Source organism: Anolis sagrei, chromosome 4 (genome assembly GCF_037176765.1).
Source record: "Anolis sagrei isolate rAnoSag1 chromosome 4, rAnoSag1.mat, whole genome shotgun sequence".
NCBI lineage: Eukaryota > Metazoa > Chordata > Lepidosauria > Squamata > Dactyloidae > Anolis > Anolis sagrei.
The window spans coordinates 161,735,139-161,758,201 of record NC_090024.1 but is presented as its reverse complement, the minus strand read 5'-3'; the positions used below and the strand labels follow the sequence as shown (position 1 = coordinate 161,758,201).

The following is a 23,063-nucleotide window of genomic DNA, read 5'->3' as shown; positions in this document are numbered from 1 at the left end:
GTTCGATATTTACGAAATTTCGTAAATGGTAAAAAAATTACAAAACAATAACGAAACAATAACGAAACAATAACGAATCGATTCGTTAATGGCGGACGCGACCGCGCAATACGCTAAAAAACCTCCAAATGGGACAGGGGGAACTTCTGAAGCTTCCCTCTCCCTCTGTTGTTGACTGTTGGTGTGATATTATAATTTTTTTTCACTAATTAAACAAAAAACAACTATAAAACTTGCCCCAGACATGCGGAAATAATAACGAAACGACCTCAAACCAATAACGAAACGAATACATAACGAAATACGAAGCATTCATGAAACGAATTGAAAAATTCATTTCGTTTTTAAGCTGCTCCAGAATGGTTCGTTATCGCTTCGTTAACAAAAAAATAACGAATTTTTAACGAATTACGAATTAACGAAACGAAACCGCCCAGCCCTAATAAATATGCCTTGGCAGTTCCTTACTAAGCAATAGAAATGAGCATCTGACAATGCAATCTCATATATATATATATATATATATATATTCACTCAGTAGGATGACACATTCAGTTTATTAGGACTTACTTCCAGGTAAGTATGCATAAGATTTCAGCCTTAAACTATAATCCAACCAAACTTTATACCAGCCAAAAATCTCACTTAGGTCACTGGAGATCTGCTAGAAAAGTAATTTGACTTCTCTAGCCTTAACAGTGCAAGAAATAAATTAAATGAGGCTATATTTTAAATTAATTTTGTGAGACCCACCTCATGTCCTCCTTCTTCGTCATGGTTTAAAGAGATGTCAAATTAATATTTACTGGATTAGTGACGAAATTTCAGACATATATTACTTCTATTTTTGAAGTATGTAGACCATCAGCATCTACAATTTCAACACTTATTTTAAGAGGTAGATAAAAAAGTCTTTTTGTTATGACCAAGATTGGGGTCTCATGACTTTTCATGTGCTTCTTTATGAAGTCTTCTGCTTTATTTTAAGGCTTCCTTTATTGAAGGATTTGTGTGTATAGTGAGACCATATCAAAGGGCACCAGTGCTTCATTTTCTTTCATTTGCACTTTGTACTCTTATAATCCCCCCAAAGGCTACATTTGATCTGACTCTTAAAATTAAAAAAGGAAGGAAGTAGAACTACTTGTCAATTGCCATAAAATAAAAGAGGCAATGGTATATAGAAAAGAGGTATCCACATATACCTTTATATATCAAGATGTTCTTTACATACTAAGACTGCACACTTGTTTGCTTTTACATATTGAATCTTGTGGCGAAAATAAGCAACATATTGCCAAGAAAATATTTACTAGACAGACAACAAGGTAATATTTCAATAAAACTGTAAAGGAAAGGATGTTCTAAACAAATATACTTTCATGATCATTAAATTGCAAGCCCACGTTACTATACAATAGATACCATATACTTTGTGGATTTGAAGTAAATAGTTGCTGCAAAGTTCACTGTGCAGTCATTTGAAACCATGTAGTTACCATCCATCAACTACCTGAAATATTTCCCGTCTGATACTATACAGATCCAACTATTTTTAGTTTTAAGCTTTTGTTGAAAACTCACCTATTTTTGCAAGCCTTCCTGATAAAAGCTCACTCTATTTCCATCTATTTTATGAATAATGTCAGTGTAATGTAAACACTGTATCTCATTTCTCATGTATAGTTTTATATTGTATATTTTATTACTATTGTACATCACTATGAAATCTTCAGAGATAAGCAGTTTATATATACTTGCAAATAGCATTAAAAAACAGGAAATTATTTTCCTACATATTTCACCTTAGACTCTGTGTATAATAATACTTTCCCATGGGATTTGTGAGGAAGCCATTAAGCTCAGTGGGTAACCTTGAGACTAAACCATATTACTGGCTGGGGGAAGTTAAAATGGGATTGGAGGGAGAGAATTACACAGTGAATCAACAGATATGCAGAGATCTGCTCATATATAAGTGCAGGTCTTTGCAGACCAGACAAAAGTAAAGTGCAGTCCTTCAAATGTTGATATCCAAGTCTCATCTATTCTCACCAGACTAGCCAACAATGAATAATGCAAGGAGTTGCAGTCCAGCACCATCTGGAGGGCTACTTGATGCCCACTCTATTTTAAGACTCATACACAACTGTTTGTATTGTAGAAGGGGAGACACTACACTTATGTAATGCAAGATTAAGCAACATGTATACAAGGATTGCATGCCACTGTCTCTAATAGCTCACCTGTCTTCTCCATTAGGAAATTTGCCCGCTCTCCACATGGGGCAAAGTACAATGATCCTAACACGAATGAGACCAGAGAGGCTAACCAGAGGGAAGAATGGTACAAAAAGAGAGGTAGCTGTTTTTCATTGAGGGAACAGCTATCAAGTTTTGCCTGTTCACTTGCTTTTTCTCATTTGTAGAATAGTGGGGATCAACATATAGCAACCCAATAAATTTAATAATATTTTATTAAAGAGCACGCAAGAGATGTTTTTACAGTCCTTTCCTCTGAAATATAGTCTATAGGACTTGGTATTTATTGGTGATCTTTAATCCAAGGATTAACCAGAGTGACACAATGGGTTAAACTCTTGTGCCAGTAGGACTGATGACCGAATCCGGCTCAGATGAACTCCCTCTGTCAGCTCCAGCTCCGGTAGGACTGAAGACCGACAGGTCGCAGGTTCGAATCCGGGGAGAGGCGGATGAGCTCCCTCTATCAGCTCCAGCTCCTCATGCGGGGACATGAGAGAAGCCTCCCACAAGGATGTAAAAAAAAAAACAAAAAAAACTTCAGGGCATCCCCTGGGCAATGTCCTTGCAGACGGCCAATTCTCTCACACCAGAAGCAACCTACAGTTTCTCAAGTCGCTCCTGACATGAAATATTAATAATAACCAGAATTGGTCCTGCTTAACTTTGAAGTCAGGATCAGTCAGGATCTAGTGGCTTTGGGGGTGTTTGGGGCTTTGCTTCCATTTTTTTTTCATAGTTGCTGATTCTGTCATTACATTCAATGAAATGTGGAAACTATGGTGGGCAAGTAACAAAGTACAAAAATCATTATCGTACAACCCTCATATCTGCAGGGGACATTCCAAGGCCCTCTAGGGACACCTGAAGCTATGGAGAATAGTTAACCTTATTGGTTTGGCTATATATGGACCAGAAGTATATCATAGGGTTTTATTTGAGATGCCCACAAACACTTCCAAGGAGGAATATTTTGTTGCATGAATAAGGGAAACTGTGGATATGAGAGCCATACTTTTTGGAATTCAGCTGTTATGTGCCTTAGCCAACAGAGTCAGTTTTGGAAGACAAAGGGAATAACAGTTCAACTATACTTATAACACTATGTAACAAAATTTGATAAAATTGTTCCTGGATTGAAAATGTTATTCCTATTTCATTGTACTTTGAAAGTAGTTGCTATACTCCAGAAACTTCATTTTGGGGGGGTGCCACAAACTATGTTGAATTGGTTGCGACTTGATGAGATATTCATTGATAAAAAGTATAGCAAAAATGTACTGCAGGATGTTCTGCAGAAAACAAAGTTTTTGCAATTTAATACACCTTTTCCATGTTTTTACGATAGAATCAATGAGGAAATGACATTTATAACCCAGGAACAAAGATCCTGTTACATAGTGTACATAATGTGTCTGTTGCTTATCTATGATCTCACTCTAACTTCATATTGGGAAGCTTGGGAAATGTGCTTTTCACCCAACATTGCTGCCGTTCATTGGTTTCTGACCTGAAGGAGAGAAGGTGATTTGCTTGTTTCTCCTTTTCAGTGCCAGCATAATCAATGTGGAACTTTCTCAGCGGCTGAGGGTACATCTATCTGCTTCTAAGTTTATTTCCAAGTGGCATTTGAGTCATTCCTTCCTTACTTCCCTCCCTCCCTTCTACCCCTCCTTCCTTCTCTTTTTCTTTCCTCCTAGGGGATGTTTAGCTGGGAGAAGAAAAGGTAGAGAGGGAACATGAGAATCATTTTTCAAGATTTCAAAGTGTGTCCCATTGAGGAGGAGGGGAAAACTGATTTTTCTGCTGCTCTAGAGACCGGGGAACAAGGGAGTAATGGTTTCAAATGGCAGGGAGTGAGATTTGACTGAAAAGATTAGGAAGAACTTCCTGAGAGTAAGAGCTGTTGGAAAGTGGCATAGCTGCCTCCGAGTGAGGTGGAATCTCCTTTTCTGGAGGCTTTTCCACAGAGGCTGTCTATTGGGAGTGCTTTGATTGTGCCTTCTTGTATGGCAGGGGGTTGGACTGGATGGATCTTGGGGTCACTTGGGTGCTAGGATTATATATCAGGAGTAGGCAATATGGGGTCTAATGGATACACTTTTTCTCCCCTGTCCACCATCTCATCTGACCAAGGCCAACCCCTTTGAGAGCCAAACGTTTCTCATCTTTCCTTCACTTTCTGCCTCCGAAAGAGAAGTGAAAGGGGAGGAAAGGGCATGGAGGGGGCTTGGGGAGAACCACCTCCCTCCTGCCTCCCCCCCACCCCACTCCGGCCCGCCTGTGGCCCCAAGTTAGAAAGTTTACCCATGCCTGGTTTAACCAGTATTGCACCACCTGACATCCGCTGGGAAGTAGCAGCCAGCAATGAAAGGACCAAGGCACTGACATCTCTGAGCCATCCTCTGTTCAAATATCAACCAGCAAGCCAACACATTAAATCAAGAAACAGCTTCCTAAGATCTACAGAGATACTGGTAGGAACCCCTCAGCAAGCAAGAGTCCAAAAGTGGCAGGTTAAATCCCACAAACCTCAATCAGTAGCTGAAAATGGATGAGAAACTCCCTCTTGGGCACACAGAAGACCCGGCGACATGGAAGGAAGGCACTGAACGGACTGTGCTCTGGCACCACAAGATGCAGAGCCAACCTTAAGAAATGGGGCCACAAAGTGGAGTCCATGACATGCGCGTGCGGCAAAAGCACAGACCACCTGCTACAATGCAGCCTAAGCCCTGCCACATGCACAATGGAGGACCTTCTCACAGTACTCGAAGTGGCCAGCTTCTGCTCAAAGGACATTTAGTAGAATGCCAAGCTTTTAACTTTGTTTGTGGGGTTTTTAATACACTATAACTGTATTCTCAATTTGTTTTTGACACGATAAATATATAAAAATAAATATAAACTATGCAAAAGTTAAAAAAACAAAAACCTCATACTGTATGGTGTGGTTGAAGAGGGGGAGACACCAACCATAGTGACAACACTGAAAAGAAGTCTTCTTTGGACACCTCTCACAAATAAGATGTTTATGGTTCCCTTCAAATTAAAGAGAGAGAGAGCGAGAGAGGGGTCTATTCCATACCAATATTCAGAAAAGTCTGCTCACCTTTCTCTGCTCTATGTATTGACCCAAGTTCAACGTGCTATGGGGTTCTTTCTCTATCTGTCTATTAGTCTTCCCCTTAAAAAAAATGCCTTGCAGTGACAGTAGAGGCGTAAGCAAACTTCGGCCCCGCGCGGCTCCCGGTTACCCTGGCAACGGGCTCCGGTTACCTCGGCAACGGGCTTGCTTCCTCCTTGCGGCCTACTAGGCCCGGCCCACTCGAGTCCACCCGGAAGCACCGAGGCGAGGGCCGAAGGGGCCGGCAGCGCCATGCAGGGTTTAAGCCAGGCCGAGGTCGGGCTGCAACAGGCCACCCGCGAGAGGCTGGAGAAGTTCACCAAGCTGAGAGGTGGGAGGGCGCGGGCGGGGGGCGAGGGAGGGCGGGGCTTGGGAGGCCTGGCCTAGAGGCCTTCCCTGCCGCCTTTATCCCAGGGCACAAGGAAGGTCCTCCTTACAGCCCTTTCGGGCGCCCACATAGAATGAGCACTAAAAGTAAATCTACACCAGGCATGGACAAGCTTGGGCCCTCCAGGTGTTTTGGACTTCAACTCCCACATTTCCTAACAGCCTCGGGACTTTAAGCTTAAGCGGCTGAGGGGGGAAAGGAAAAGTCCCGAGGCTGTTAGGAATTGTGGGAGTTGAAGTCCAAAACACCTGGAGGGCCCAAGCTTGCCCATGACTGTTCTACACACTGTAGAATTAACACATTTTGGTAGCCACCTTGGGTGCATCCTCATTGATGCATCATAACATCTCTTTTAACTGTCAAGGCTCAGTGCTATCAAATATTGGGAGTTGTAGTTTGGTGAAACACCAGCACTTTTCTAATAGAAAGGTCTAAAACCACAACTCCCATGATTCCATAGTATTGAGCCACAGCAGTTATTGTGTTGTAGGTTTTTTCGGGCTGTATGACCATGTTCTAGAGGCATTCTCTCCTGACGTTTCACCTGCATCTATGACAAGCATCCTCAAAGGTAGTGAGGTCTGTTGGAACTAGGAAAAAGGGTTTATATATCTGTGGAATGACCAGGGTGCGACAAAGGACTAGCTCCAGCAGACAAGAGTCCTTTGTCTCACCCTGGCCATTCCACAGATAAATAAACCCCTTTTCCTAGTTCCTAGTTCACTACCTCTGAGGATGCTTGCCATAGATGCAGGCGAAACATCAGGAGAGAATGCCTCTAGACCATGGCCATACAGCCCAAAAAAACCTACAACAACCCAGTGATTCCTGCCATGAAAGCCTTCGACAATACATATTATTATTGTGTTTATTTATTTATGACATTTATATGCCGCCCTTCTCACCCCAAAGGAAATTCACAGCGGCTTATTTATTATTTTTATTTATTTACAGCATTTATATGCCGCCCTTCTCACCCCGAAGGGGACTCAGAGCAGCTTACAAGATATATATACATTTTATTATTTATTATTTAAACATATATGCCACCACTCCACTGGGGCTCGGAGCAGCTTCCTGGGGCTCGGAGCGGCTACATAAAATATATTATATTATTAGCATAGTACAATTGTTGTTGTTCATTCGTTCAGTTGTTTCCGATTCTTCGTGACCTTATGGACCAGCCCACACCAGAGCTCCCTGTCGGCCGTCACCACCCCCAGCTCCTTCAAGGTCAATCCAGTCACTTCAAGGATACCATCCATCCATCTTGCCCTTGGTTGACTCATCTTCCTTTTTCCTTCCATTTTCCCCAGCACAATTGTCTTCTCTAAGCTTTCCTTTCTTCTCATGATGTGGCCAAAGTACTTCATCTTTGTCTCTACTATCCTTCCCTCCAATGAACAGTCAGGCTTTATTTCCTGAAGTATGGACTGGTTGGATCTTCTTGCTGTCCAAGGCACTCTCAGAATTTTCCTCCAACACCACAGTTCAAAAACATCTATCTTCCTTTGTCAGCCTTCCCTAAGGTCCAGCTCTCACATCCGTAGCTGACTATGGGGAATACCATTGTATAGTACAATATCAGTATTAAACATTACTATATTGTATTATACCATTATATTGTAATATTAATAGTAATATTACATGTAATATAAATATATAATTATAATATATTAGTAGTAGTAATATTATATTGCATTACATTATAATATTATTAATGTTATATGTATTTACAATATATTATATTATATTATTAACATAGCACAGGAGACAAGATGGAACTCTCTTCTGCCCCCCCCCCCCCTTAACTTTTATACCCTGCTTTTTCCCTCCACAAAGGAGAGTCAAAGCAGCTTACTTTAAAACACATTTAAATACAGAGGCTTTCATGGCCAGAATCATTGGATTGTTGTAAGTTTTCTGGGCTGTATGGCAATGTTCCAGAAGCATTCTCTCCTGACACTTCGCATGCATCTTTGGCAGGCATCCTCAAAAGGTTGTGAGGTCACAACTTCTGGGGATGCCTGCCATAGATGCAACAGGAGAGAATGCTTCTGAAACATGGCCATATAGCCTGGAAAACTCACAATAACCCAGCATTTCAATACTATTTGAAATCTACAAATATGCAAACATTTAAACAGAAAATAATATCACTGGTGTTTTTTAAAAAATATCTGTAAAACTTACTGAAAACACATTTGGAGTTAAAGAAAATCACTGTTAAAATCCATTAAACTTAACTAAAAACACATTCAAAGTTAAAAGAGGTGTCAAACTGAATTTAATTCAACTCCTTAACTGCCCCCTGGTAGCGATCTGGTGGCACAGCAGATTAAACCACTAAGCTGCTGATTGAAAGGTTAGTAGTTTGAATCCTGGGAGCAGGGTGTACTTCCACTGTTAGCCCCAGTTTCTGCCAACCTAGCAGTTCAAAAACCTGCAAATTTGAGTAGATCAATAGGTACTGCTTCAGCAGGAAGGTAACAGCGCTCCATGCAGCCATGCTGGCCACATGACCTTGGAGGTGTCTAGGTACAACGCTGGCTCTTTAGCTTAGAAATTGAGATTAGCACCATCCCCCAGAGTCGAACAATACTAGACTTAATGTTAGGGAAAACCTTTACCTTTACTTAACTGCCGAGGCTCAATGTTTTGGGATCACAAGAGCTGTAGTTTTACAAGCGCTTTCACCTTCTCTGACAGAGTGCTGGTACCTTGCCAAACTGCATATCCAAGAATTCCATCATACTGAACCATGGCAGTAAAAACAGTGTCAAACTGCATTTATCCTTAAGTGTAGACCAGGCCTGAGTAAACTTTTTCACATTGGGGCTGCATTGTGTTTTAAAATTTAACAGGATGGAAGGGAGGGAGCACACGCTGGGTGGGGTTCATGGGGGGCTGGACAGTGGCAGTTGGCCGGGGGGGGGGGGGCAAATTCATGTGTTTGAGCCTCACTCTAACTTCCACATCTCAAGGCTATGGAATCCTGGGAGTTGTAGTTTTTCAAAGTATTTAGCCTGATCTGCTAACGAGTGCCGGTGTCTGACACGTGAGTCCTCTGGGCAGTTGGGAGGGCCCTCCTCTCAGTATGAGAACGTGATGGCTCGCCTTGTCCTCATGCTAAAAGGAAGGTGTGACAAATGCAAGCTTGTTTTCTGCTTCCCTGGAGACTAGGATGTGGAACAATGGCTTAAAACTACAAGAAAGGAGTTTCCATCTGAACATGAGGAAGAACTTCCTGACTGTGAGAGCTGTTCAGCAGTGGAATTCTCTGCCCCGGAGTGTGGTGGAGGCTCCTTCTTTGGAAGCTTTTAAACAGAGGCTGGATGGCCATCTGTCAGGGGTGATTTGAATGCACTGTTCCTGCTTCTTGGCAGGGGGTTGGACTGGATGGCCCATGAGGTCTCTTCCAACTCTTTGATTCTATGATTGTATTTTATATCTGGTCCTTGCACTGTAGTTCCATTTGCTTTCTGTGTCTATGTTAATGGCTCAAAACTAAGAAAAACAAAAACTTTTTCTCCATGTGTTACTGCACTCTTGGCAATAGCTTAGATAATGAAACCCTCACAATTAGCTTCACTGAATCCATGCAGAGAAATAAGCACATTAATCCATGGATGCTGTTAGGAAACACAATACTACAATCTTGGCAAAGCTAAGCCCATCCAACTATGGCCAGTGGTTTGAATCAGACTGGGAACCTATGGAAACTGCTCTTTTTCGTAAAAAAAAAAGAAACAGTCGGATATAAGTGCACTAACTGAACTAACAATAAAGCTAAGGGAGGGATTACTAAATAGCAATAATCTGAATGCAAGTGCGGCATTTGATGGGGTGATGATTTTGACAAGTAGACCATCAAAGGAACAGAAATAGCTCCTTGCCTGGGGGAAGCAGTAATGTCTCCTAGCTGCAGTCTGAGTTTATCCTTTTTATCTTCTGGTGTATATAGTGAGAGGAAGCAGTTAACTCTCATATTGCACTCTCTCCCAGTACTGAGGGGTGGGGATTAAATAAAACACCAACAGGGAGGCAACAAATATAACTCCTTCCTTCAGGCAAGGAACCATAGCTAGTCCTTTTACTTGCCACTAGGTCAAAGAGTGAAGATAAACCAGCTCTTGAACTCACTTCAGCTTGCTTTGCCTTTTGGGATAGTCGAGAAAAAGAGTTCTATAGATTTCTACACATACAGAATATTCAATCTGGTTTATAAATTTCATTCTTTTCACTTGTATAGTTGGAAGTCCTTAGAGAGACTAGTAAATCCCCCTATCGCTCTCTTTAAGGTATCTCCTCTACATTCCAACTCTGAAGCTTTCCTGAAGGGAAATGAAGGATTTTATATAGTTCTTTAAATGGTTGCTCTTAGTCACCTGGGTGTTCTGCAGTCAGATTTAAAGCACAGAAGTTGTTATTGTCGGAGAACTATGTGGATCCCCTGTGGGTTGTTCTATTTTATTTTGTTTTGTTTTTCACATGGTTGTATTAAAATGTTAGTATTAACATAGAATGGACAACGATAGGGAAATAATATATATTTTACAGTCAGATCTCCACGCCTGGAGGTTTGATTTTGCAAATATGATAAAAAAATGTTCTCTCTGAATCTTTAAGTTCTCTAGGACTTCCGTCAGAAGTTGATCATAAGATAATGATGGAGGATTAGAATGGCCTAGAGATAACATCTCTCTAGGAAACGTTAGTTCTTCAGTTGTGATTCTTTAATCAACATCCAGACATTCCTAGAGAGGTGCATTCTCAGGTATTAAAAACTAGCACATTTCTATAAAATGATGTATAGGTGGTATGTGACACCTGAAATGCTCTCTAAGAGATATAAAAAAGAGCTCAAATATTTGCTGGAAATGTGAACAACAAGTAGGGTCCTTCTGTCATATGTGGTGGACATGAAAACATGCCAAGACATACTGGATTCAAATACACACAGTGATCCAGAAATTTTTAGGGGAAAACATCCAGCTAAAACCTGAGACTTTTCTACTTGGTCTGACTGACAAAAATAACCAGGACAAACTATGACAGTATATGACCAAGCTGCTATATGCACAGAAATGGAAGAGTACAATAATAATAACAATTGGATGATAAAAATGATGGACTTGGCTGAAATGGACACATTAACATGTCTGCTAAAAGAAGGGACATTGAAAACCTTTATTCACTTTTTGCATGAAGAAGAGAAGAGCTTGTCAATTCTAAGTTTTGAAGAATAAATTAAAGGTTTTTGTTGTTGTAATATGTGAAAAGAACTAGCATAGAGTGGTCTAGAGGGTGAAGCATATGATACTAGCTTTCTTTGTGGATAGACTGGGATAGACCTGAGGTTGTCTATCCCTTCCCATTTTTTAAAAAAGGGGTGTATAAAAAGAGAAGATGCAATAATGTTACATGTAAATGAAGCATGAAAAAGTATGAGTACCAACGGAAACTAAGTGTAGGCAAGATGTAATGTTGAAACAATAAAAACAAAAAGTGGGGAGAGAACTAGGACTTTTTATTCACAATTTTCACACTTTTTCTGGGGTTTTTCCATGTCAGGAGTGATTTGAGAAACTGCAAGTCGCTTCTGGTGTGAGAGAATTGGCCATCTGCAAGGATGCTGTTCAGGTTACACCCTTATGTTTTGATGTGCCCACATGTGGAGCTGTAGCTGACAGAGGAAACTCATCCACACTCTCTCTACATTCAAACCTTTGACCTGTCGGTCTTCAATCCTCCCAGCACAAGGGTTTAACCCATTGCGCCATTGGGGGTTCCTTTTATCTGGAGTGGTGAGCCTACAATCATGCACACTGTAGGGGCCGACTGTCATCTGCAATAACAATGAGAATATTAAGAATGTTGATGTTAATTATTTTGATCAATATTCTCTGAGTAAAATGTGTTGTCACAGATGGAGCATATTGTAGTATTTAGCATTCTTGTCTTGTATGCACAGTCACTAAGTTGGAGTGTTTCATAGCATTGCAAAATCCATAGTCAACCAATGCCTTTCTGTCATAAAGTTTATGAAGACTGACCAAGTGTCATAAGCTTGCAGGATATGACTAGAGTTCTGTAAACTTTTTATTTCACTTGTATAGTGAAATGCCACCTAACAGAAATATTACCATAACCCTCCCTTGATTGAAACTATAAAATGAAAACAACTCCTACCTATAGTCTTATGGCCCTTTCACTTTGCTGTATTTTTGCAAGCTCTTTCTGAAGAGTCACATTTATACAGTCAACCACCACATTTGCAAGGGGCTAACTTTTATGGATTTTTTTTGCAAATTTGCTATTTGCAGATTTGATTAAAATGTCATCTCTAGGTTCTCCAATACAATTCTAGGTTCTCCAATACAATTCTGCGATCAGCATTTGTCAATAGTTTACCTCAGAGCCAGGTTAGATGAGCTAGAGATTCCTAGGAACATCTTGGTCAGCATCTAGCCATAAAATAATGCTGGAGGACCCAGAGATTCCTAGACACCTATTTTCTCAGATTAAAAAACTGCAGTTTTATTATTTACAGTTTTGCACTTTCACAGGGGTCCGGTGCCTCTACCCCAGTAAGTATGGAGGGCTGACTGCACTGGGGAAGAGTGAATGTCAGAACATATACATATTTTAAAGGTTGTAGCACTAAGGAGTGTCTCTTTCAAAAGATGTCTCTTCCATTGCTTTGGAAAAAAAAGAAAAATCAGGCTACAGTTAAGGCCCTTTCACAGTGAATTAATTATAGCACAATTGTTTAACTATCATGATTCTGTCTTGGAAATCCTGGAACTTGTAGTTTGGCATGAAAGCTCTCTTGCAAATAATTTTTAAACATACCTCCATAAATTGGAAACCATGTGATAAATTGCAAACCACAAAACCGAAGCAGTTAAGAGTGTTGTCAACGTGCTATTATGTACTGCGAAATAACCTTAACGTTTATAGGACATCAAGTTTCAGCCCAAGAGGAAAACATGGTTAGGTGAAAGAGATACTGTATATACTCATGTATAAGTCGACATCATTTATAAGTTGTGCAGATTTGGGGGCCAGTATTTTGAATATTGATATGACCTGTGGATACATTGAGGGTTATTCCATAGAGAGGGGGAGGGGAGCACGAATGTCACCATAAGGGTGTAGTCACACATAGCTATTGCCACCAATTCCCTGCTGGAAGTGGTGCCACAGAGGGGGTCAGTGCTTCCTTTAGGTTCTCCCGCTGCAATATAAGCTCTTGCCTTTTGCCATTCTATTCAGAGAAGGGGATGGTTCCATTTTTGAGAAGAATTAAGGACCATTGGGCTGTGAATAGGTTAACCCAGTTTTGTTTTTGTTTTTTTGCTTTGCTTTTTTTTAAACTAACATGTAGACTTATACATGAGTATAACATAATCTGCAATAGAAGCTTTCCCAAGGAGCATGAAATACATGTTTGGGACATATCTCATATGTTTGGGACATATCTCAGTGAGTGGGACATATCTCACTGGAAGACAAGCTATAGGGCCCAGTTAGACAAGAGTGGGATTCACTCATCAAAACACTGGTCTATAAGAGACAGAACTCTATAAAAGCATTTTGGCATTTATTTCAGTTGCCTTTCATTTAATAGAATACATTATTCTCAACAGGTAGAACTGTGCAGCCTGGAGAATTCTGGGATATCATTGTAATCACAGCAGTTGACAGAAAACAAGAAATAGCTTACCAACAACAGCTGTCAGCAAAACTGAAAAGAAAAGAACTCCCTCTTGGTGTTCATTATCATGTTTTTGTTGATCCTCCTGGACCAAAAATTGGTACGTTCTTATATTATGCCTTGTTAATATTAGATTTTGACAGATAGGTTCTTTTGTAACAAGTTTAAAATGCAAAGCACAATCAAGGCCAAATTAAGCACTTTGATTTTCTGATGTTCAAATCCAAGAGACTTAAACATATTTAACTTTGGCTGGCTTGTGCCTCAAGTTTGCAATTCTCTTAACTTTTCCAGTCATCTAGTGCATAGAAATGGAGCCAATTTGGAGTTTAAATATTCAGTATAATTTGATTAATTTTCAGGAAGATAAAAAGGTTCTCCTTCTGGTACATGTTATGACAGCTGTATCTTTTTCACTGAAAGGTTTCCAGAATGTCATTAGAAACTGAATTATATTAATTAAACCTCCAAAAATATGTTCAAATACTATTATTATGTTTCATTTTATTCAAATGTGTAACTGCCATCAGTATTAATAGATCGGATGCTCTTTTGGACGAGATACCAATTAAATAGATTCATTAAGATTTATCCCACTTTTGGATATAGCTCTTGTGCTCACATGATATTTTATGGCATCTCAGTAATGAAATGCCATAAAATGTCTTTCCTGAACATGAATAGAGGAGTAGATGGGTTGTATTGGCAGCAACCACATGGTTAGCTCCATGACTCGTTCAGACTGATTAATATGCTAGTAAAACAGCCTTTATATGTTTTTACACTATTTCACCAAATCTGGTTTCAGATTTCTTGAAACTTGGAAACTTTTCTTTTGCTTGAATAGCTTAAAGTCACCAGCTCCCATCCGATCTTGAAGGCTCAGCTGGGTCATCTCTAATTTGAACCTAAATGGGAGACCACAAAGGAATATTATGAGCTTCAGCTATATCTGAGAGGAAGAAAATAGCAAAACCATCTCTCAGTATTACTTGCCTGCAAAAATTCTATAAAATCCATGGGGTTGCCATAAGTCAACAAATGACTTGCAAGAACATACACACATATGCACATAAACGCACAATTTCAGATTTTGTTTTTGAAAGGTAATCTTCAGTTTCAAAGTTAAAATAGAAATCACAATCTATTGGATAAACATACAAGCAGCTCAAGCTTTGCCATTATATGAGACTCAAGATTTCAGCAATAATAATGCTGAATCCTTGTTTTGTGGAAAAAATTGTCTCATTTACCATACCATTGCATTAGTATTATCTTTGGTCTGAAAACGTTTGAGAATTTCAGTACAAGTTGAGTATACCTAATCTGGAAATCTGAAACACTCCAAAATTGAATGAAGTTTACATGGTGGCTGAGGCAGTGACGCCTTTGCTTTCTGATGGTTCAATATACACAATATTGTTTCAAGCACAGCATTATTTTTAAAATATTGTATAAAATTACTTTTGGGCTATATGTACAAGGTGTATATGAAATATAAATCAATTTTATGTTTAGACTTAGGTCCTAACTCTAAGGGATTTCCTCATGTACATAGAGTATATGTAAGTATGAGTATTCTAAAAGAATGCATTTGATCACAAACTTTTCAGATAAGGGATACTCAGTCTATATATAAATTCACTGATATTCAGCTCTCCTGCATTTATGTTAGTGATATAGAGAAGCCAAGAGTTCAGAAACTTGTATGATTCCTCCCATGCCAGAATGCAATTTATCATATTTGCATGCTAGTACTCCTCCGTAGAAGTTAGTACAGTGGGTAGGCTCTCTCAGTTGAACCTTGCAATAGCCCTCTGTACATTAGACTGAGAGATGATGTCTGGTCCAGGTTTACCCAGAAAATGTCATCTCTTTCTTATAGTTTGAACTAATTTGCCACCTGGAATGTAAGGGAGGAGGAGCATTTCTCATCAGCCTTTCACAAATGAGTTTAGTTCAGTGGAGTAGTACTACAAGTGACTAAATGAATATCTGTGGCATATTAAGCATTTCTGGTTGTTCTTTCCAAATTGAAGTATGTGTTGAAATGTTTTATAGGAAACGGTGGATCAACACTTCATGTCCTTCAGTGCTTAGAAGAGCATTATGATGATAAATGGGATTCTCTTACTGTCTTGTTAATTCATTCTGGTAATCTTTTTCTTAAAATTACACTTCTCTTGAATTATGTGGAGTGGTTGCTTTTTTCTCCTTGAAGAAAGGAGAGCAGTGAAGGTGAATTGTATTTTTCCTGCTATAAAATTAAATTTAAATTAGATTGGCTTATTTAGGTCAAAGCTTCCCCGGCATCATAAGCTTTAAATTGTTAAAACTGCACTTTAGAATCCTTGATATGGAGGGAAGGAGGGAAAGCAGAACATCAGTATCCAACTAAATCTCAATCATATAATTCACCAAAAGTTGGAGAGGACAACTTATAACTCATAAAGGTTTGCTAACCTTGTGAGATCCCTGTTGCACACTGCACAGTGAATTTCACAAGTAATCATCAAATCTTTGGGCTTTGATATGGGATGTATCATAACGTTACTAATTTATTATGGATTTTCTTTGCTTATGGTGACGTTTCCTTGGTTACGTTTCCTTTACACGCTGAAAGTGCAGCTTTTACTTGTGATCAGGGTTATGTAGGATTGTACAGGCCAGTTAATACATTTCAACTGATGAGACATGTCAGCCACTGTCACTTTTAATTTGACCTCTTACAAAATAGTTACAGATACTGGTTGATTCATACCACATGATTTAATACACAATAGTTAGAGATACTAATTTGCTCTTGAAGTATCAGAAGAAACAAGGTGACTATATTTATTTATTTATTTATTTACTGCATTTGTATACCGCCTTTCTCAGCCAGAGACGACTCAAAGCGGTTCACAGTCGGCAGCGATTTGATTCCATAACAAATATCAGTGTACAGTTAAAAACAATTATAAAAACAGTTATAAAAACAGTTCAACATTAAAAATATAAAAAACAATAATATCTATAAAAACAAATCCTCAGCGTCTCCTTACTGAAATCGTGATCCAATTGCATCGTCAGACATTCCATGATCCATTTTCATCTAATTATGCTCCAGTAGTAAAAGCCTGCTCAAAAAGCCAGGTCTTAACCATCTTGTGGAATGTTAGAAGAGAGGGAGCTGATCTTATATCCCTGGGGAGGGCGTTCTGTAGCCGAGGGGCCATCACTGAGGAGACCCTGTCTCTCGTCCCCACCAAACACGTTTGCAAGGAAGGCGGGATTGAGCGCAGGGCCTCTCCAGATGATCTTAAAGTCCTTGATGGTTCATAAGGAGAGATACGTTCAGATAGGTAAGCCGGATCAGAACTGTTTAGGACTTTATAGGCTAAAGCCAGCACTTTGAATTGTGCCTGGTAGCAGATTGGCAGCCAGTGGAGCTGGCATAACAGAGGAGTTAAGTTTTTCTTTATGTCCAATTGATGCCAAATTAAGCACTGTTTTGAACGGGGGAGAGGGGGTGTTGTAGCATCTAAGAATAAAAACATAAAATAAAAACATTTATTTATTTATATACCACATTTCTTACCCCTGGGGGGACTCAAAGTGGTTCACAACATAATCCTTGGTAAAATTCAATGCCTTACACATATAAAACATCACATATCATATTAACCATATATAAATATAGAGTAAAACCATTAAAACTATCACAAACACAACATAAAACGTTTAGGTCTCACATCAATCCCAAGGTTATCTTTAACTAGTTCATATTTCTATTCTCTTGTCATTCATTGAATGCCTTCTTGAGCAGGTCTTATGTTGTTTCCTAAATGTCTTCTTTATGTGTCTTAATTATTCTTGTTTTTGTTTTTTTTGTGAAGGTGGATATAGTCAACGTTTACCAAATGCAAGTGCTCTTGGAAAAATTTTCACAGCTTTGCCTTTTGGAGATGTAGTTTATCAAATGCTGGATTTAAAACTGGCAATGTACATTGATTTTCCTGCCCATATGAATCCAGGTGTTTTGATTACTTGTGCAGATGATATTGAGCTTTATAACACTTGGAAAACTGAATTCATAAAGTTTGATCGGCCTGGTTTTACTGCATTAGCTCATCCTTCCAATTTGACCATTGGTACGACTCATGGTGTGTTTGTTTTGGAGCCACCATTGCATGGGACAGAAAAAGGAGAACTTGAATACAGATTTTGTCATCGTTTCCTGCATAAGCCTAGCATTGAAAGTATGCACCAATATGGAGCAGTATATAAAAAGCACAGTTGTCTGTTATATGAGCTTCCTGGAGAACTGGGAAACCCAACTGTAGACTGTGAATATGTGTATACAGATAGCTTGTTCTATATTGATCACAGCACCGCAAAACTACTGCTAGCATTTTATAAACAGATGGGCATGCTTCATTGTGAAGTAGATGCATATGGTGACTTTCTCCAAGCATTAGGACCTGGAGCCACACAAGACTATGCCAAAAACAATGTCACAAAAGAAGAGAGAGGTCTATTTGAAATAAGGGAGAAGTTATTTACTCTTCTCAAAGGATTGCCTTTGAATGTCATACTCCTAAATAACTCCAAATTCTATCACATTGGAACCACTCAAGAGTGTTTGTTTCATTTCACCTCTGATAGAAAGTTGAAACTGGAAATGGGTCTGCTGCCAGCTGTATTTAGCATCTGTCCAAACAGCGTAGGGGATTTGGAGAAATCGGCATGCATCATTCACAGTATACTCAATTCAGGGTGTTCTGTTGCTCCCGGTTCTATAGTTGAGTACTCTAGGCTGGGACCTGAGGTGTCAGTGGGAACTAACAGTATTATCAGTGGCTGTTCTATTGACACAAAAGCAGACATACCAGCAGACACCTTCATGACAACATTAAGTGTGAGGATTGATGGAGACTTAATGTATGCGAGCATGGTGTTTGGGATAGAAGATAACCTGAAAAAGAAGGTGACAGATCTGGCAGAGACACGGTTACTAAGGATTTTTGGAATCAGCTTTGAACAGTTCTTAGAGCTCTGCGGCCTGAGAGTTTCAGATGAGCTCTTTTCTGATGACAAGACACATCTGGCCTTATGGACAGCTCGGATTTTCCCAGTTTGCTCCACTTTGAGTGATTCAGTGAAAGTGTCATTAAGGATTTTAAATGTAGTGCAGAACAAGTCACCTTTTAAATTGAATGGTTTTAAGCTCTTGTCTGTTGAAGAAATGCTTCACTACAAAGATGTAGAAGACATGTTGAAGTTCAGACAGCAACTTTATGAAGAAATCAGTCTACAGAAAGAGAAATCTGATTTGTAAAAGTTTATGAAAGTGGTATACTTCATTCCTCAATTTGAAGAGGAGTGATTGCTTTCAAGCTTGCAGAAACTCAGAAGCAAGCACTACACACACATTTTTGTGTGTGTTTTTATTGAAGTAGAAATAATGAAACTGCATTAACAGTGTCATTGTAGCATAACATTAATAATGCAAAAATGCAGATAAACTATTCTTTTGATGAAAACATTAATGAAATATTTCAAATCTATGAAAACACAAAAGAGGCAAATTTTCTTAGCTGTCCATTATTATTATGTTTTCATTTTTTATTAATTCAAGTGTGGAACAGAACTTATTAATTAGAAATTTGATTGAAACCCACTTAAAACTTTTTGAAAGAATAATGCTACCTCTAGCAACATTTTTTTTTGCTTCCCAAGTTTGTTTATTATAAGTGAGCACAATGCTTGTGCATTTGAACATGTCTGATAAAAGGTTTGCTGAAAATTAAGACATCAGCATGAAAGTTAATATGTGTGTTTCCATCACCGTTCTACAGTTCTTGTGGAAATCACCGCTCCGTTTCTGTGTCTGTTTTTAAGGTAGATATTGCAGAGTGTAGAGAAGCAACATGAATTTAATTTTACCATTAAACCAAAGCTGTTTCACAAGCCGGAATAATAATGTTCCATTTCAAAAAAAAAATATTAATTGCCAATCACACATTTGGGACATCTTGTCATAATTTTGAATTGTGCCCACTTCAGTGTTTAAGTTACTCAGCTGTTCTTTCCATTTATATTCCATCTACACATTAGCACCTGATTATGAAATATCTGATCATTTGCCAGGGCATTTCCCTCATTAATTAGTAAAAATCTAATATATTCTAAGCACCAGATGAGAAAGTTGTGCTGCATAATCATCAGTGTGCTTATTCAGGAGTAAAGTATTCTGAGCCCAAAGGGACTTGCTCCTTGGTAAGTAGACATAAGATTGTTGGCTTACAGAACAATCCTAAACCTTTGTGTTTGAAACTGCATATTTATATATGGCAGTGCTTGGCAGATTTTAATTACTGTTGACTTTTTCTATTTTAATATCTTGCAATACTCTTTTTTTGTAATATGTTGTATATGACATTCTTAATTTGATTTATTGCTTTGAAAATGGTTTTGTAAGATGCCTTGGAGTAAAAAAGCAAATAAATAAAACAACTGCTTGATTAAAAGTCTGTTTTCAGGTTTGATTTTTTATGTCTACAGTGCTCTTCCCTTTATCATTCCTTGTAAGTGTATTCTGGAGGTTGTGCAATCTGCAATGCCAAAGCATTGAGTTGTTCCATTGTGCCTTTGTTCAGTTTGGGGGAAAAATAATAGTTATTTGTTAAAATTGTCAGGCAAGGCAAGAATGTAATACAATATACCAGCCCCTGTTCCATCATAGGTCCCTTCTACGCTGCCATATAAAATCCAGTGTAGGTTCATATAATCCAGTTCAAAGCAGATAATGTGAATTTTCTGCTTTGATTATCTGGATTATATGGCAGTGTAGAAGGGACCCCATTGAGACAAACTGGAACTGAGAGCATGTCTACGCTGCCAACTTAGTGTGAAACCAGCAGAGAAGGAAGTGATGTCATTGTGGGGATGATTATGTGTGAAGTCCTGGAACCGGTTTGAGACCTGGATGGTACTTATATGCACTATGGAGTCTGGCCTTAAAATTGTTCCAGAATCCGCAGTACCCTCAGCTTCATGGCTATGGAGGAATGGGAGTGGGGGAAGGTCCTGCTTGTCCCCAGTGCAACATACATGTGCAGATCTCCAAAGAACCCTGCTGCTTAATGAGTTTTGCCTTCTAATAAGATTTACACTTAGGAGTGCTGATGCATATTACGGGCTCTGTTGCAGAGTATCCCCTGATTTTGCTTATCCCAGTTTAAAGCCCTTGTGTATCTCTAAGCATTGCCTTCAAACTGCATTAAACAATTTCAGTGTAGATGTGCCTTGAGATTATTATCATTATCATTTTGATTTATACACCACTTTTTCTCTCCACAAATGAGACTCAAAGTGGCTTACATTAAAAGCATTTCAATACAATTTAAAATCTACAAATATACAAACATTTAAAGCAGTATTAAATATCAATGGTATTAAAAATACACAGCTAAAATCAGTAAAAATTAAAAACTGATTTAAAACATACTCAAAGCTAAAATCACAATACCCTTGACTTGATCTTTAAAACGTTTAAAAGCTTGTCTGAATAACAAGGTTTTAGCCTGCTGACAGAAGAATAGTAGGGAGGGGTCCATTCTGGTTTCCATGAGCAGGAAGTTCTAGAGTTGCAAGGCAGGCACTGAGAAGGCTCTCTCTTGTTCCCAGTAACTGAGCTTGTGGTGGAGGTGGGACCAAGGACCCTTCAACACAGCACTATATCCCAGAATATCAAGGCAGAAAATCCCACAACTGGTTTATCTGAGTCCACACTCAGATAATATGGGATTTTCTGCCTTGATGTTCTGAGATACAGAGCTATGTAGAAGGGACCCCAGAGAAGAGACTCTACTGAAGACCCCAGGGCCCAAGCAGGCTTATATAAGGAGATGCGGTCAGCCAAATAGCCTGGGCCATATGGGACTTTTAAAGGTCATGGCACTTCAAATTGTGCCTGGAAACAAATTGGCAACCAGTAGAGCTGCTGCAACAGTGAGGTTGTCAGCTCCCTGTATCCAGTCCCAGTTAGCAACCTGGCTGCAGCTCTTTGCACCAGCCAAATTTCCAAACATACTTCAAAGGTAATCCACATAGAGTGCATTACAGTAATCCAGATGGGATGTAACTAAGACATGTACCACTGTGGCCGGATCCAGCATCTCGAGCAACAGGCACAGTTGGCACAAAACTTTTAATTGTCCAATGCCCTGGCCACCACAGATGCCTAGGCCTCTAGGTTCAATGCTGAGTCCAGGAGGATCACCAAACTACAGAACTGTGTCTTTGGGGCGGAGTGTAATTCCATCTAATATAGGCTAGATCCCTTTTCCCTGATTTGCCTCCACACTAACCAGGAACACCTCTGTCTGGTCTGCATTAAGTTTCAATTTTTTTGTCCTCATCCAGTCCATTACCAATGGCAGACACTGGTTTAGGGTCAGGACAGCTTCCTTGGCTTTATGGGGGAAGAAGTAGTCAAGTTGGATGTCATCTGCATATAGGTGGCACTACACTCCAGAACTCCAGATGACCTCTCCCAGCGGTTTCATGTACATAGTAAACAGCATGGGAGACAAAACAGAACCATGAGGAATCCCACAGGACAATGGCCAGGGGTTTAAACAAGAGTCCCTCAGCACCACCTTCTGGGTACAGCCCTCCAGGAAGGAACAGGGCCACTGTAAAACTGTGCCTCACAGGCCCATCCCAGCTAGATGGCCCAGGAGGATACCATGGCTGATGGTATCAAAAGTCGCCGAGAGATTCAGGGGAACCAAAAGGAACACACTCCCCCTGTCCAACTCTCTTTGTAGGTCATCCACCAAAGTGATTAAAGCTGTCTTTTTTCCATAGCCAGGCCTGAAAACAGATTGAAATGGATCTAGATAATCTGTTTAATCCAAAAAGCCCTGGAGTTAGAAGGCCACCACATCTCCAAAACCTTGCTCAAAAAGGGAAGGTTGGACACTGGCCAATAGTTATCCAATATGAAGAGGTTCGGGGATGCCTTTAATATAGATCTCACAACTGCCTCCTTTAAGCAAGTTGGAATACTGCCTTGTTCCAAGGAGGCATTGACTCACAGCCTTCACCCACTGTGCCAGCCCCCCTCTGGCCTGTTTGATCAGCCAGGAAGGGCAAGGATCTAGAGTAAATGTGGTAGCTCTCACCACTCCAATGAGTCTTTCCACATCCTCAGGCTGAACAAATTGAAAGATATCCATCAACACTGGATAAGCAGTTAATTATATCGTTACATTCATTGGAACTGTATCAATGACAGCATCCACACCAGAAGAGATCTGAGTGACTATCTGCAAAGTGCCATGCAAATTCTTCACAGCAGGTCAGTATGTAATAGCCCTCTGATCACTTGAAACAGCTCAGCTGGGCAGTTCTTTGCATATTGAATGGTGGCAGTAGCAGGCAATAAAGGAGATGATCCAGAGGGCTGAGTAGAGGTTTTGTGGGCCTGAAGCAGATGGGGCTCCTTCCTCCAAAAGGAACTGTGCTCTAGTGCAGTCAAGGAAGGGTCTAGTAATATACACAGGAGCTGAGAAAGTA

At 39.6% G+C, this 23,063-nt stretch overlaps 2 protein-coding genes across 5 annotated transcripts in view; one reads left to right on the top strand and one right to left on the bottom strand.

Annotated features, from left to right (window-relative positions):
* Positions 1-5,537, bottom strand: part of LRRIQ3 (leucine rich repeats and IQ motif containing 3) — a 57,647-nt gene extending 52,110 nt beyond the window's left edge. For both annotated transcript variants that reach the window (XM_067467821.1, XM_067467822.1), the window contains exon 1: positions 5,374-5,537. The gene's annotated coding sequence lies outside the window, so the exon portion shown is untranslated. The remainder of the gene's footprint in view (positions 1-5,373) is intronic.
* Positions 5,538-5,620: 83 nt separating this feature from the next.
* On the top strand, positions 5,621-20,002 carry FPGT (fucose-1-phosphate guanylyltransferase). 3 transcript variants are annotated; one of them, XM_060773732.2, is made up of 4 exons: positions 5,621-5,719; positions 13,429-13,596; positions 15,558-15,650; positions 17,375-20,002. In XM_060773732.2, exons 1-4 carry the CDS (start codon positions 5,641-5,643, stop codon positions 18,814-18,816), a joined length of 1,782 nt encoding a protein of 593 aa, XP_060629715.2. In that variant the 5' UTR covers positions 5,621-5,640; the 3' UTR covers positions 18,817-20,002. The 3 variants fall into 3 exon arrangements, with proteins under 3 accessions (XP_060629715.2, XP_067323924.1, XP_067323925.1); XM_067467823.1 differs by lacking the exon at positions 15,558-15,650; XM_067467824.1 differs by lacking the exons at positions 13,429-13,596; positions 15,558-15,650 and having other exon boundaries at positions 5,640-5,719.
* The last annotated feature ends 3,061 nt before the right edge of the window (positions 20,003-23,063 follow it).